General features: G+C 45.4%; 1 protein-coding gene across 1 annotated transcript; it reads right to left on the bottom strand.

Moving 5' to 3' along the window:
- Window positions 1-6,820: 6,820 nt before the first annotated feature.
- On the bottom strand, window positions 6,821-16,300 carry LOC144511233 (gonadotropin-releasing hormone II receptor-like). The gene is made up of 4 exons (XM_078241333.1): window positions 16,250-16,300; window positions 11,199-11,720; window positions 10,078-10,279; window positions 6,821-7,236 (listed from the first exon to the last, which is right to left on the bottom strand). Exons 2-4 carry the CDS (start codon window positions 11,715-11,717, stop codon window positions 6,821-6,823), a joined length of 1,137 nt encoding a protein of 378 aa, XP_078097459.1. The 5' UTR covers window positions 11,718-11,720; window positions 16,250-16,300.
- Window positions 16,301-17,500: the final 1,200 nt, after the last annotated feature.

Raw genomic sequence — 17,500 nt, 5'->3', positions numbered from 1 at the left:
GGCATCTCCACATCAGCATCTATTGCCCATCCCTAGTTGCCCTTGTTCAGAGGGCAGTTGAGAGTCAACCACATTGCTGTCTCTCTGGAGTCACATATAGACCAGATCAGGTAAGGATGGCAGATTTCCTTCCCTAAAGGACATTAGTGAATCAGATGGGTTTTTATGACAATCGACAATGGTTTCATGGTCATCAGTAGATTTTTAATTCCAGATTTTGTTTTATTGAATTCAAATTCCACCATCTGCTGTGGCGGGATTTGAACCCAGGTCTCCATTAGCTGAGTTTCAGGATTAATAGTCCAGCGATAATACCACTAGGGTTTTGTAAAGGAAGGATAAGGCAGTGCATGGGGAGGAGGGGCAGGTTGGAGGGGGGTGTGGGTGGCAGGTGAAGTGGAGGAGTGGGGGAAGAGGGACATGGGGCAGTTGGTGGGTGAAGGAGCCCACTGTAATTTTGTGAAAGGTTCTGTATATGGAAGGTAACAAAGACTATAACGATAAATTCCACATCCAGGAAACTGAGGGCGGAACTTTCCTGTCCCGCCCACCTCGGAAATCGCATTGGGCAGGACACAGGTCCGTTGACCTCAGGTGGGATCTTCTGGACTTGGGGTGAGCACGGCTGGAAAATCCCGCCCAGAATCCCGAACAGAATGAGACATCTGTCCAAGGATGTGAGGATTGGCCATGCTAAATTGCCTCTTAGTGTCCCAAGATGTGTAGGTTAATGGATTAGTGGGGTTAATGTGTGAGGTTATGGAGATAGGGTGGGGGAGGTGGTCCTGGGTAAGAAGCTCTGTCAGAGGGTCGGTGCAGACTTGATGGGCCAAATGGCCTCCTTCGACATTGTAGGGATTCTATAGATTTTATGGATTCTCAACTGGAATCTAGCTCCAAGAAGCAACAACTTTCAAAATGAAATTTTATGTTTGGACCTCAATGCTCAAACTATGATCCATTTGTTAATTTATTTTACTGTTTTTGCCATACTTTGTTCCATGTCACAATTGTTATCTCACATAAAATCCAGCAAATATTATTGTGTTAAGAAGAAAGAATACGGATTCATTCAACATCTTTCACAATCTCAGGACATCTCAAAGTGTTTTATAGCCAATGAAATATGTTTGAGGTGTAGTCGCTGTTGTAATGTAGGAAACAGAATAAATGCGCCAGGGGCCCGGGTTCAATTCCCGGCTTGGGTCACTGTCTGTGCTGAGTCTGCACGTTCTCCCCGTGTCTGCGTGGGTTTCCTCTGGATGCTCCGGTTTCCTCCCACAATCCGAAAGACGCACTGGTTAGGTGCATTGGCCATGCTAAATTCTCCCTCAGTGTACCCGAACAGGTGCTAGAGTGTGGCAACTAGGGGATTTTCACAGTAACTTCATTGCAGTGTTAATGTAAGCCTACTTGTGACACTAATAAACTTAAAAATATGGGCACAACAACAATGTGATGATGATAATTGGTTTTAATGATATTGCTTGAGGGGTAAGTAGTTGTCATGACACCGGAGGACAATGCTCCTGCCTTTCTCTGTAATAGTGGCTTGTGACCTCTTCCACCTACCTGACAGGCCTTGGAGTTCACATCTGATATGAAATTGGGCGGCACGGTGGCACAGTGGTTAGCACTGCTGCCTCACAGTATCAGGGACCTGGGTTCAATTCCGGCCTCGGGTGACTGTCTGTGTGGAGTATGGACATTCTCCCTGTGTCTGCGTGGGTTTCCTCCGGGTGCTCCAGTTTCCTTCCACACTCTAAGGGTTAGGTGGATTTGCAATGTTAAATTGACCCTTTGTGTCAAGGAGACTTGCAGGATAAATAAGTGGGGTTACAGGGATAGGGCCGAGGTGGGATTGTTGTTGGTGCAGGCTCAATGGGCTGAATGGCCTTCTTCTACACTGTTTGGATTCTGTAATCTGAAATCCATACCATAGAGAGTATTTTTACTCTTTGATATTGCATATATGGAACACTAGCTGTACTCAAGATTAATTATTTACTATGACTGCTTCTGCTATTGATATTCTGGAGGCGTTTGGTGTTATACCTCCCCAGTTAGTGCCACGGGCTCAACCATCTTCAGCTGTTTCATCAATGACCTTCCCTCCTTCATGGGGAAGTGTGAATGTTCGAAGATGATTTCATAATGGCCAGCACCATTCGCGATCCCTCAGGTACTGAAGCAGTTTGGATCTGGACAATATTCAGGCCTTGGCTGATATGTAGCAAGTAATATTGGTGCCACGCAAGTGTCAGGCAATGGCCATCTCCAACAAAAGCAAATCTAACCATCTCTTGACATTCAATGGTATTACCATTGCTGAGAATCCCACAATAAGCATCTTGGGGGTTGCCACTGACCATAAACTGAATTCTCCAGGATATCTGTTCTCCGTTCATTCTGGTCTTTTGCAGACCACCAATTGTTCTAGTGCTGGTGGCCAGGCTTTAGGTTGCTTAGGCTCTAAGCCAGTGGTGAGAAATCTGCGGCCTGGAGGCCACATGCAACATCTGGGTTCTGAGTGCACCCTGCAAGACATTTTGTTATCCGTGGCCCACGCACAGTGTCGCCACATTCCCTTGATTTCCATCTCTGTAGTTTTTTTGCATAGTAAGAAGTCTCACAACACCAGGTTAAAGTCCAACAGGTTTATTTGGTAGCAAATACCATAAGCTTTCGGAGCGATGCCCCTTCGTCAGATGGAGTAGTTATCTGTTCTCCAACAGTACACAGACACAGAAATCAAGTTACAGAATACTAATTAGAATGCAAATCTCTACAGCCAGCCAGGTCTTAAAAGGTACAGATAATATGGGTGGAGGGAACATTAAACACAGGTTAAAGAGATGTGTATTGTCTCCAGACAGAACAGCCAGTGATATTATGCAAGATCAGGGGGAAAGCTGTGGCGAGCTGTGGGGGTTACTGATAATGTGACATAAATCCAACATCCCAGTTTAGGCCATCCTCATGTGTGCGGAACTTGGCTATCAGTTTCTGCTCAGCATACCAGCATGACAGAAGTGATACGCATGATAAAACAAGGGCAAGTGGGGTGGCACGGTGGCACAGTGGTTAGCACTGCTGCCTCACAGCACCAGGGACCCGGGTTTGACTCCCGGCTTGGGTCACTGTCTGTGTGGAGTTTGTACATTCTCCCCGTGTCTGCGTGGGTTTCCTCCGGGTGCTCCGGTTTCCTCCCACAGTGCAAAGATGTGCGGGTTAGGTTGATTGGCCATGCTAAATTGGCCCTCAGTGTCCCAGGATGTGTAGGTTGGAGGGATTAGCGGGGTAAATGTGTAGGGTTGTGGGGATAGGGCCTGGGGTGGGATTGTTGACGGTGCGATGGGCCGAATGGTCTCCTTCTGCACTGTAGTGATTTCTATGATTCTATGAAGTGAAGTGAGTTGTGTGCTGATTGCTCACAACATTGACTGTAAGAACCGTGCTCTGTGTCCAAATTGTAAACATTTCTTTTGCTTTTAACCATTTGATGCTGGTGACATTTCTATTAATATTTACATGATTAAGCATTTTCTATTACTCATTATGAAATATTCAGTTTGCATCAAATGTATTTCAGAGGGTCATGGTTAGTAAATAAGCCTGATTTCAATCTTGCGGCCCACTCACTAGCCTACATTGCCCATCACTGCACTAAACTCTGGAATTCCCTCCCCAAACTTCCCTGCGTCTCTGCCTTTCTTCCCTCTTTTAAGATGCCCCGTGAGAGCCCATGGTCGGAATCCTCCGCCGTTCATCCCCACGGCCAGCGAAGATGCAGAAGTTGGCGCTCAGCCAAATCTCCGTTCCCTGTTTTCCAGTGGGACTGGAAAATCCCAGCGAAGTCGGAGAACCCCTAGGCATATCCCCTTATGTGAAGTGCCTACGGGTGTTTAACTACATTAGAGGTGCTATATGAATGCAAGTTGTTGTTGTTGTTGGTTATCCCAATGGAGGATGTTTACAGTGTAATACATTTAAGGTTAGATCCAGCGACTGGTTCTCCAGGTGTGTCGAAGCTTTCGTTCCCAGCATGAATGCTGCTCGATTTGGTACTGGGATATGACATCTTGTCCCGGCTCCCATTTTCTCTGCTGGATACTGCAAAAGGATCAATTTCTGATTTTAAAAATGTGCATGGATTTTTAAGTTTATTGATCAGTGTCACAAGTAGGCTTACATTCATATTTCAATGAAGTTACTGTGAAAATCCCCTACTCACCACATTCCGGCACCTGTTCGGGTACACTGAGGGAGAATTTAGCACGGCCAATGCACCTAACCAGCACATCTTTCCGACTGTGGGAGGAAACCGGAGCGCCCGGAGGAAACCCACGCAGACACGGGGAGAACGGGCAGACTCCACACAGACAGTGACCCAGGTCGAGAATTGAACCTGGGTCCCTGGTGCTGTGAGGCAGCAGTGCTATCCATTGTGCCACCATGCCATGATTCAGGTTATTATGCATGAATTTGATTTTATGTCTGGAGAAAGTTGACACTGATTATTATTCAAATGATGAGTCATAAGCATGATAATTATCTTCACAAAATAGTAATTTTTAACATCATGATGACCCATTATTAATGCAAAGAGTTTTCGTTCCGCAGTAATCTGAAGCATATTGGCACAGTGGTTAGCACTGCTGCCTCACAGCGCCAGGGACCTGGGTTCGATTCCCGGCTTGGGTCACTGACTGTGCGGAGTTTGCACATTCTCCCCGTGTCTGCGTGGGTTTCCTCCGGGTGCTCCGGTTTCCTCCCACAGTCTAAAGATGCGCTGGTTAGGTGCATTGGCCATGCTAAATTCTCCCTCAGTGTACCCGAACAGGCACCGGAGTGGGGCAACTAGTGATTTTCACAGTAACTTTGCTGCAGTGTTAATGTAAGCCTACTTGTGACTAATAAATAAATTTTAACTTTATATACCCTGGAAAAGTCGACCTATCATTTTTAAATTTAAAATTTAAACTTTTCGTTTACCTTGTAAAAGACACCCTTAATTTTTTTGTGGTCAAAATCCATGGGCTGCCCTTCACCTCCCCCTTCCCTGCTGTCCCCACCCCACTGAAAAAAAACAGCATGCAGGAGAACCTGCCCAGGAAAGCTCTGCTTTCCATCTGCCTGGCCTCCGGGAGAGGTTTGAACTGATGCTCCGCTAATGTCGTCATCGTAGACAGCCAGAATCACACAGCCACTGCCGCATGGAGGCACAACCATGACCGAACAATCAGCCGCTGCGTCAGAGCTCAGAACTAAGCAGTACAGCGTGATCGGCTGCAGTAGGCTGCACTTCGCCCCGGTGCACCCCTCTGTGTCATAGCAGCAGGCCAGAAGCAGATCAATCATAGAATCCCAGTTGCAGCTGAGGTTGGAGAATCCCAGTTTAACTTTTAACTTTTTAACTTCAACTTTATTTATTAGTGTCACAAGTAGGCTTACATTAACACTGCAATGAAGTTACTTTGAAAATCCTCTAGTTGCCACACTCCGGCGCCTGTTCGGGCACACTGAGGGAGAATTTAGCACAGCCAATGCAACCAACCAGCACGTCTTTCGGACTGTGGGAGGAAACCGGAGCACCCGGAGGAAACCCACGCAGACACGGGGAGGATGTGCAGACACCGCACAGACAGTGACCCAAGTCGGGAATTGAACCCGGGTCCCTGGCGCTGTGGGGCAGTGGTGCTAACCACTGTGCCACCACGCCATGATCAAGTTATTATGCATAAATTTGTTTTGATGTCTGGAATCCCTACAGTGCAGAAGGAGGCCATTTTGGCCCATCAAACCTGCATCGACAACAGTCCCACCCAGGCACTATCCCTGTAACCCCACGTATTTACCCTGCTCGTCACGAAAGGGGCAATTTAGCATGGCCAATCCACTTAACCTCCACACCTTTGGACTGTGGGGGGAAAACCATAGCACGGGGAGGAAACCCACGCAGACACAGGGAGAATGTGCAAACTCCACACAGACAGCGACCCGAATTTAGCATGGCCAATGCACCTAACCAGCACATCTTTCGGACTGTGGGAGGAAACCGGAGCACCCAGAGTAAATCCGCGCAGACACGAGGAGAACAGGCAGACTTCGCACAGACAGTGATCCATGTCAGGAATTGAACCCGGGTCCCTGGCGCTGTGAGGCAGCAGTGCTAACCACTGTGCCACCGTGCCACCCACAATCAATCATCTAGATGACCAAACCTTGCACAGAATGGGCTGGAATCTAGCACACATGCAACCCCCTTGAAAATATTACTTGTGTAATAACTTTTGCCCAAAAGATTGGTTTCAAAAATTAAATATTTACATGGGTTATAGGGTAAGAGACTGATACTAGATACCAATGTAGATAGTAACTATGATTTATTTTATTTCAGAAAGATCAACATTGTGAAACAAAAATCTTGCGCTTACACAATTCACCTGTGCCTGTTCAAGGCAGTAAAGGCAAAACATTACAATGCTTAATCACAGCTCTCTCAGAATCCAAAGTGCTTGACAAACAATGAGGTGTACCAACTGTTGTTATGGAGACAAACATGGCAGCCATTCCACTAGCAGCGAGCATAGAGCTGACCAGCTTATTTATTTTGGTGGTGTTAGCCGCGGGAGGACATCAAAAAGCTCTTCTCTCCTTTTCGAAACGTGCCATGGCATCTGCAGTGCCCGCTGGACTGGCACAGGCCTCGTCTGAAGGACAATGCTTCCAACAATGCACCACGAACAATTAAGTGCCCAAATCCCAGAGAGGAACCTGGGCCCACAACCAGATAATGTAACTTGAGTTAAGACTTTGTTCAAAAGGCAGACTGAGTCATTCTACTGGGGACAACACACACCATCTGAATTTGATTAAGGACCTTGCCGTTTACGTCACCTTGCAGGGACCTGACAGTGGCTGGCCTACCGACATGTTTCACTTCATGCCTCGTGACCTTGGCTCCCGTCCTCCAACATGTCATGATGTCCTCTCTGAAGGATGGCGTGTAGAATCCATATATGACCGGATCGGAGCAGGTATGGAGCAGGGCAAATAAAAACAGTATGTGATTGACGTACTCTGGTACGTTCGTCAGTATGTCCAGCTTGAACCAGTACCACAGGCCCAGGAGGTAATATGGGGTCCAGCAGATGATGAAGGATACGACAATGACGATGGTCATTTTAAGAGTTTTCATTCGTGCCTTCACTATGTAATCATTTTGTGTTCTTGCTGCAAAATAAATCTCACTCTAAGTGCCTGAGCCATATAAACTGATACTGTTCTCAATGGCTATAATTACTGTGTTACCCTTAACTTCATTTATTAATGTCACAAGTAGGATTACATTAACACTGCAATGAAGTTGCTGTGAAAATCCCCGAGTCGCCACACTCTGAAGCCTGTTGGGGTACACTGAGGGAGAATTTTGCACGGTCAATGCACCTAACCAGCATGTCTTTCAGACTGTGGGAGGAAACCGGAGCACCCGGAGGAAACCCATACAGACACGGGGAGAACGTGCAGACTCCGCACAGACAGTAACCCAAGCCGGGAAGCAAACCCGGGTCCCTGATGTTGTGAGGCAGAAATGCTAGCCACTGTGCCACCGTGCCACCCTACTGGTTGCCTGAGCAATTACAGTGCATTAAACGTAGAAACTAGAAGCAGGAGTAGGCCATTCAGCCCTTTGAGCCTGCTCCACCAGCATTTTGATCATGGCTGATCATCAAATTCAATATCCTGATCCCCCTTCCCCCCCATATCCCTTGATTCCTTTAGCCCCAAGAGCTATATCTAATTTCTTGAAATCACACTTTTCACCCAATCTGCATGAACAGTTTTACGTTTTCTTATTAAAGGATAATTCTTTCCATCCTGATCCTTTTTTTACTTGATGCCTGACAACCAATTCCTGAAAGGGTGCTGGCATTTCCATTGCATTCAAATAACAGACAATTTTTTTTATTCATTCGTGGGACATGGGCATCGCTGGCTGGGCCAGCATTTATTGCCCATCTCTAGTTGCCTGAGGGCAGTTGAGAGTCAACCACATTGCTGTGGCTCTGGAGTCACATGTAGGTCAAACTAGGCAAGTTAACAGATTTCCTTCCCTAAAGGACATTAGTGAACCAGATGAGTTTTTCCAACAATTGACAATGGTTTCATGATCACCAGTAGACTTATAATTCCAGATATTTGTTATTGAATTCAAATTCCACTACCTGCCGTGGCGGGATTTGAACCCGGGTCCCCAGAACATTAGTGGGTTTCTAGATTAAAAGTCTAGCGATAACACCACTAGGCTATCTCCTGAAGTGGCATTTCAAGAGAATTCAGCATTCTCTCACTGAAACACAATACAATGGCCTCTGTCTCCTGTGGTGCTCCTAGCTTGTTATGTGTTAGAAGCACCACAAAAATATTTAAATGAGTTTGCTAAGAGACTGGCATATTTGGGAGTTGGCGCACAAAGCCCCGAGGGGAGGGGACCTAATGTTTCTTTACCAGGACTGCATTCTCTCTTGCATTGTATAGGTAAAACAGCTTCAGACTGGCAAACAAACAATATATCAATATAAGTAGAATAACTTCTATAGAGGGGCAGCACGGTGGCACAGTGGTTAGCACTACTGCCTCACAACGCCAGGGACCAGGGCTCGATCCCCGGTTTGGCTCAATGTCTGTGTGGAGTATGCACATTCTCCCCATGTTTGCGTGGATTTCCTCCGGGTGCTCTGGTTTCCCCCCACAGTCCAAAGATGTGCAGATTGGGTGGATTGGCCATGCTAAATTCTCTCTTGGTGTCAAGGGGACTAGCTAGGGTGAGTGCATGGGGTTAGGGCCTAGGTAGGATTGAGGTTGGTGCAGACTTGATGGGCTGAATGACCTCCTCCTGCGCTGTAGGGATTCTATGACTTGCATTTATATAGCACCTCTCACAGCCCAAGGATCCCAACAAAATACTTTTATTGGTGTTGTCCTGGAGATGGTCTCACAGTGGTAATATCACAGGGCTAGTCATTCAGAAACCCTGGCTGATATTCAGGACGTCTTGTGGAATTTAAATTCAATTAGTAAATCTGGAATGTAGAGCAAGTCACAGTAATAGGGACCATGAAACTGTCACTGATTGTGGCAGAAACTCACCCAGTTCACTAATGTCCTTTAGGGAAGGAAATCTGCCATCCTGACCCAGTCTGGCTGAGATGTGACTCCAGACCCACAGAGATATAATCGATTCTTAACTGCCCTCTGAAATGTTCAGCCAATTAGGAATGGGCAACAAATGCAGGCCTTGCCCATGAATGAATGGAAAAAAAAACAATTTTGCGCACAACCGCTCCCACAAATACCAGTAAGATAATGAGCAGATTTTAGTGACATTGAGTGAGGGATGAATGTTGGCCAAGACGGCAAGGATAGCCCTGCTTTTCCTTGAAATAGTGCCATGGGATCTGTTATCATAGAATCGTAGAATCATAGAATCACTACAGTGCAGAAGGAGGCCATTCGGCCCATCAATTAAAAGTCCCACCCAGATCTCTTGGTTCAACTCCTCATCTGAAAGAGCACCATCTGGAGTATTAGCCTAGATTTTTGTAATCAGGTCCTACTTTGGATCTCAAATCTTATGACTCAAGAGGTGACAGTGCTAGTAGCTGGGCTATGATCATAGATCATAGATGATAGAATCATAGAATCATACAGTGCAGAAGGAGGCCATTCGGCCCATCAAGTCTACACCGACCACACTCCCACCCAGGACCTATCCCCATAACCCCATGCATTTACCCTAGCTAGTCCCCCTAACACTAAGGGGCAATTTGGCATGGCCAATCCACGTAACCCACACATCTATGGCCAGCACCTAAAGAGAACAACATACAAGGGCAGGGTTTATGGAGATGTGCTCACACTGAAAGCTGTGGCTGCCAGGGGCACCTTTTTGAGCAACACTTGCCACACTTTCCTTAAAGTGCCTTCCATCCATAGACTTACACGTCTGCAGCACTAAGGTTATAAAACACACTTACGAAGAAGACGGAATGCTACAGAACTGTAGCGCCTCACCTCGATTCCCTTTCATCTGCTTGCTTATTTCCCACAGAATCCGGCTGTAACAGATGAGCATGACGGTGAGGGGTGTGACGTACAGGGTGATGAAGGTGAACATATTGTAGAAGGTCTCGTGCCAGTGCTCAGTGAAACTCCCGTACGTCACACACTGAGTGAAGTTCATGCCATCAACCTGCCGCACCTGAAAAATGAAGAGCTGAGAAAGGGGAGGGGTTGTTATTCTTTGTAATTGCTGCCCTTGACAATCATCTGTGGCTCGTGCATCACGCAAACCAGCCGCCCATCCATTGACTCTGTCTACACATCCCGCTGCCTCGGAAAAGCAGCCAGCATAATCAAGGACCTCACGTACCCCTGACATTCCCTCTTCCACCTTCTTCCGTTGGGGAAAAGATACAAAAGTCTGAGGTCACGTACCAACTGACTCAAGAACAGCTTCTTCCCTGCTGCCATCAGACTTTTGAATGGACTTACCTTGCATTAAGTTGATCTTTCTCTACACCCTAGCTACGACTGTAACACTACATTCTGCACTCTCTCCTTTCCTTCTCTATGAACGGTATGTTTTGTCTGTATAGTGCGCAAGAAACAATACTTTTCATTGTATAACAATACATGTGACAATGATAAATCAAATCAAATCACACACACACACACACAATCACACACACAATCATACACACACACACACAACCATACACACACACACAATCACACACACACAATCACACACACACACAATCACACACACAATCACACACACACACACACACAACCATACACACACACACAATCACACACACACAATCACACACACACACAATCACACACACAATCACACACACACTATCTGTAAATGCAGCCCTCTCCTTCCCTTTTCCCCTATGTATTCTATAAACAGCATGTTTTGTCTGGATGGCACGCAAGAAACAATACCTTTCACTGTTTCCCAATACATGTGACAATAATAAATCAAATTAAATCAAAAAAATATAAATGGTACTGTGGGTATGAGCTTTAGTATGTGGGAGGGTGAGCATGCAGCTTAACTATGGCTGTGGTAATATTAAAAAGCTTCGTGTTGTACACTGCAGCGTGTCCCCTAGGTAGCATACCTGAGGAGCTGCCAGGAGCATGCTTGCAATCCATGCCACGGAAAGCATTAACTTGTTTCTGTGACTGGCACTGATGAAGCTGAATGGATTCAAGATAGCCGAGTGACGGTCCAAACTGATCACCACCAACACAAGTGCTGAAGCATACATGGCAAAGAGCTTCAGGAAGTTCAGGGCTTTGCATGCCATGTCACTCGCATACCACTGGATGGTAATGTTCCAGATGGCATCCAGTGGCATCACCAAGACAGTCACCATTAGGTCAGCGATGGTGAGGCTCAAGATTAGAATCCTGATGTGCGAATTTCGTCTTTTCTTGATGACGCTGAGCAGGACGGCCGTATTGCTGAACATGGAAATGGCGAAGAAACAGAAGGTCACCATGACGCGAGCTCTGGCTGCCACCGTGAACGTTGGAGCGACCCAAGGCTGCAGAGGAGTGGGCCTCACGTTGAAGAATTCAGACTCTGAAATATGAATTGCTTCCAAGTGATTGGTCGGTGCCAATGATTCCGTCATTATCTGTGGGAGCAAAAATACCAGAAGCAGTATTTTTATTTTTCTCCTGTAGATTCCTTCATCAAGAAACATTGCACCACAATGACTAATCAGGAGCATGTATCCTGTGTTAAAAATAACTGTCATGATGTGGAGATGCCGGCGTTGGACTGGGGTAAACACAGTAAGAAGTTTAACAACACCAGGTTAACCTGGTGTTGTTAAACTTCTTACTGTGTTAAAAATAACTTGCACTATCTGTTTTTATTTCAGATTTCTAGCATCCCTGGTGTTTTGCTTTCGCTCAGACCTATTATTATAGATCCCTGGCTTCAGCGATGTTGAAGTTGATTTAATGAATTCCTACTGTTGGCCCAAATCCACGTGTCGTGGGAGCGAATGTCAAGGATTTGCATGTACAGGTCAACTAATCTCTGCATCTGCATTCTCACTAGTGTTAAGAATGGAGGAAAATTAACATTAAGAATTGAATTTGGGATAAAATAAAGGAGGGGATAAAAGTGGACTGATCAGCGCAGCTGTCTGAAGGGGTGTCCTGATTTGCAAATTAGCATACCAGTCGGGGAGAAACAAGTGTTTACTGATGTAACCAGGGGAAAAACAATGGTGGATGGAAGCAATGACTTCAAGGTGGAGAGATAAGGGAATTGGCACTTACATGCTAAAAGCCGGGTCTGCGGGGTGGGTAAATTCAAAGGGAAAGAATGATATATCCTTAGCATGCTAACTAGAGAAAGGAACAATGTAGAAGAAGCCACCATCATAGCCACATCCAGCCGCAGAAAGCAGTCTCTCTCCAAAACAAGTTATTGATAGAGAGGCTGCTATTTAAAATCCAAATGTGGAGATGCCAGCGTTGGACTGGGGTAAACACAGTAAGAGTTTTAACTGTTTGGTGCCCTGTTTGAGAGCAGATTTCCACCCCATCTGACGAAGGAGCGGCGCTCCGAAAGCTAATGGCATTTGCTACCAAATAAACATGTTGGACTTTAACCTGGTGTTGTTAAAACTCTTACTGGATTTAAAATCCAAAATAGAGAAGATTATTCCTTCACTGAAATTGAAGGCCACTTTCACAAACATGGACAAATAACTATCTGTTGGGTTTGCTTCATGGAGTTCTATTTTATTGGATGTTGTTCGGGAAAACGGGGCATTTCTCAGAGTTTAGGAAATGTAGGTAGTTGGGAACAAGGGAAACTTCATGACAAAACCATCTGTGTAGTTAAATGTTCTGTTGTAGTGTATTAAAGTCCTTCTTGTCATTTTTTAAAAGTTAATAAATATTCTTTATTAATTGATCACAAAATGACTGGGCTATTCCTTCTTGGTCTGCATATCTTTCATCACATTATACCAAATTGAAGATATACAACACACTAAGCACCAGTGCTCCAAGTTACCCTTCTGGGTTTTGGGACATCCTCGCACTTAACATCAATGGGATTCTTAACAGGAGGCACTCCTGCTGCAAAGGATTTTAAATCATGGAGTGGTATGGGCGGCACGGTGGCACAGTGCTAAGCACTGCTGTCTCACAGCGCCAGGGAGCAGGGTTCAATTCTGGCCTTGGGTGACTGTCTGTGTGGAGTTTATCCGTTTTCCCCGTGTCTGCATGGGTTTCCTTCAGGTGCTCTGGTTTCCTCCCACTCTCCAAAGATGTGCAGGTTAGGTTGATTGGCCATGTTCCATTGCCCCTTAGTGTCAGGGAGATTAGCATGGGAAATTTGTGGGGTTATGGGAATAGGACCTGGGTTGGATTGTTTTTGGTGCAGGCTCGCTGGGCTGAATGGCCTCTTTCTGCACTGTAGGGATTGTATGATTCCATGAATCTATTATTCCATGTCAATAACATTCCTGAAGTAAGTACTTTCTGTTTGTCAAAAATCTTTAACGATGTCAGAGGCCGAATGTGGTACCTTTAAATTGTTCAGACGGTTTTCTGAGAAGTGGAGAAAAATAGTCCATCATGTACCTTCTCTCAGCTTGTATAGTCAATTATCATCCTCACTGGCATTCAAGTCACACTGAAATAGCCCTGCACGGTGGCACAGTGGTTAACACTGCTGCCTCTCAGCGCCAGGGACCCAGGTTTGATTCCTGGCTTGGGTCACTGTCTGTGTGGAGTCTGCACGTTCTCCCCGTGTCTGCGTGGGTTTCCTCCGAGTGTTCCAGTTTCCTCCCACAGTCTGAAAGACGTGCTGGTTAGGTGCATTGGCCATTCTCCATCAGTGTACCCGAACAGGTGCTGGAGTGTGGCGACTAGGGGATTTTCACAGTAACTTCATTACAGTGTCAGTGTAAGCCTGCTTGTGGCAATAAACCCTTTCCTTTTTTATCCTTCTGGCTATACAAGGCTGTGGCATCAGATATTGGCCGCAATTTTACCGGCCTTCCCGCCACGGGTGGGGGGAGGGAGCGGACCACGGAAAGGTCCATTGACCTCGGGTGGGATTTCGCGGTTTCAGGATGAGTGAGGTTGTAAAATCCCATCCATCATCTCTGTAAGATAGATCTCACTTGTTTCATATTGCCTCTGAGGAATTGTATTTAAATCAGCAGGTATGCAATGATTGATGGGCTGAAAAATCTTAACAAAACTGAGTGGCTGCTTGTATCTGCAATTTGTCATCTCATCAAGCACAATCATCGAAATTTATCCTGTGATCTTTTGACAATGCACTACGGTTGTAACTCATTTTGGATCTTTTGCAGCATTCGCAATGGATACAAGCTCTAGTGTTTACCAGTGCACTGGGAGCTGTGGCACAGTGTGGCACAGTGTGGCAGTTAGCTTTAACCAGTCAGTATGTTAAAAGGGATGCTGAAAACCTCACTGTGTCTTCTTGGCCACTGCCTCTCACTGTGAGCACAGTAAGAAGTCTCACAACGCCAGGTTAAAGTCCAACAGGTTTATTTGGTAGCACAGGCCACTAGCTTTCGGAGCGCTGCTCCTTCATCAGGTAAGTGACTCCCACTTACTTACCTGATGAAGGAGCAGCGTTCCGAAAGCCAGTGGCTTGTGCTACCAAATAAACCTGTTGGATTTTAATCTGGTGTTGTGAGACTTCTTACTGTGTTTACCCCAGTCCAATGCCAGCATCTCACTGTGAGTGCAGTTCTCATTTTAAAAATGCTCATCGCTACCTGTTCAATGTTGCCTCCATCGACAACAAAACATTCAGTATTTTATATTTAAATCAAAATTTGTTCTCGAGAAATTGATACATCGTATGCAATGAATAAAATATGGTTCAGCTGCGTCGAGATCACTGAACTTTACCATCACCTCTTGTTTGTTATTTTGTTCGTCTCATGAACTGTGTTGGTCTTGTGGCTTCAAAAGGGCTGTTGCACAAATTGGAATAAGTGGCTACAAAGTGCAGACAGTCTTGTTCAGTAGAATTAGAAATAAGTAACTATTAATGGGGCATAGTCTATCAAAGCTTAAACCACAAGATCGTCACTATATGCAACTGCTGTGTCAGATCAGAATACAAATTGCAACTTCAACACAACTGTTTAATTGCTCTTCCCTTGTGGATCCAAACCCATGATTAAGGGTGAACCATCTCACAAATTTTTAATGGACATCTTTTTGGTCAAGAAAAGAACCAGATCTCTGACAGAAAGCTGCCCTTTCAATTCATTATATACATCATCCTGTGACACTTGGGAAATAGTTAACTGCGGCATGATAATTATACTCGAAACCCTTTCATTACAGCTGTAAACAGTGTGTGATAGTTTACTAACAGTCTGACTGCCTCGTTAACTATCACACACTGGTAGCTACAATAAACTAGACAGAATGGTGAAAAACAATCAGTTGAATTTTATTAAGGCAAAGGTTCCAGCCATCCTATCATAGAATCATAGAATCCCTACAGTGGAGAAAGGTCTGCACCGACCACAATCCCACCCAGCCCCTATCCTCGTAAGCCCACACATTTACCCTGCTGGTCCTCCTGACACTAAGTGACAATTTAGCATGGCCAATCAACCTAACCCACACACCTTTGGACTGTGGGAGGAAACCGGAGCATCCGGAGGAAACCCATGCAGACACGAGGAGAACGTGCAAACTCCACACAGACAGTGACGCGAGCATTTTTTTTTCTGGCACCATACCTTTCCAAGGCGATTTGGCTAAATTGTAAAATCAAAGTCAAGTTACTAGATGATTAGTTACAGTATTATTGAATATCGGATCATTGTCATACAAGTTACTTTATTAAATTAGTGCAGCTCGTAACTAGATGATTATGACAGTGAATTGTTAAGAATTGGGTAAGTTAGTGTTAGAATAATCAACAATCGATACTTTTTAATTGGATTGAATTGTCACAGCTATCACATTGCCAGTTATATCAGTGACAATTGTAGCAATGAATAGGTTACTTTTTCAGATCATCACAGTTGATCATTGTTAGAAGATTATCACAATACATTGATACAGCAATGGATCACCACTATACGCAACTGCTGTGTTAGATCACAATACAAATTGCAATGTCAATACAATTACTTACAATGAGAGAACAAATCCTTTCTGGTCAATTTCAGGCACCTAAACTTTTCCTTCATTTGCCATCTTAGTCATGATTTCGTTGGCATTGCAAACCATTTGACTCAGAATGCAGGGCTGAGCATCTCTGATCTGGGAGCCACCTGCACAGTCTACAGGCTAGAGATTCAAAGGAAAGTATTTTTGTCAGTTAAAGCGAGGACTCAAAAGTCTTTCTATGCCAGTGTGCTGTCAGTTCAGCCTCGCTCCTCCCTCTTCCACGTACAAGCTGTTGCTATGGATAAATTAACGCATGAAAAGCTGGGAGGGCAGTCCTGGTGTTCGATATCAGTGTGCTGTGGTGATTTTTATTTAAACTCATGTGCTTTGGACACTCATTATTTTGGAAATTGAGTCCGAAGATGTTTTAATCCAAAAGCGCATTTTCTAACTTTTGCTTATCCTATTTTACAACACTGAGTAATACATGCAAACAGTAAAACCTAACACAACAGCACACTCAGCAGGAAGGAACATAGAAGGACCAAGTGTGCATGCAGGAATGACAGACAGTGCTTAGGGCCACCAGGAGCCCAGTCGCAGTGACCCAAACCCAAGGCCAGGGACACAAAAATCAAAAAACCTGGTCGCCCCATGACTGTGGTCATGAGGCCTGTACTGGCATGGGCTCCCTACTCCTGAGATGTTCGAGGTGTTTCTTGACAATCTTGCCCTGCACTTACGTACACGACACGGGCCCTGCATTCTCCGTTATAATCCAGGACACTCATCTGAGGCTGTCCCCGAGGTTCCTCATGTGGACTGGGTTGCTGGTTTTGAATGCTCCCTCTGTCCTTGTAGAATCATGGTTCTTCTTCAGGGGCCCCTTCTGGACTCCAGGTTTGGGAAAAGTCAGCTTAATCTTGTCCGAAGCTTCTGTCCCATTAACAATTCTGCTGAAGCGTTTCCTGTCTTTGTGTGAGGGGTAGTCATAGAGTCATAGAGGTTTACAGCATGGAAACAGGTCCTTCGGCCCAACTTGATTGTAGTCCTATAATCAAATAAAAATCGCATCAGTTTGGTCTCTGTGGCTTGCTTCTTCTTGCTGAGCTTAAACATCTGCACCGCCCATGCAGCCAGCCCATTCGATGACGGGTGATAGGGTGCTGTCCTAACGTGTTTGATTCCATTGGAAAGCATGACGATCTGAAACTCGGTGCTAGTAAAGGCAGTGCCATTGTCAGAGACCAGGACATCAGGTATCGCGTGCGTGCAG

The sequence above is a fragment of the Mustelus asterias genome, chromosome 24, assembly GCF_964213995.1.
Source record: "Mustelus asterias chromosome 24, sMusAst1.hap1.1, whole genome shotgun sequence".
Lineage (NCBI taxonomy): Eukaryota > Metazoa > Chordata > Chondrichthyes > Carcharhiniformes > Triakidae > Mustelus > Mustelus asterias.
Note: the sequence above shows the minus strand (reverse complement) of the source record. Positions and strands in the feature narration are given on the sequence as shown.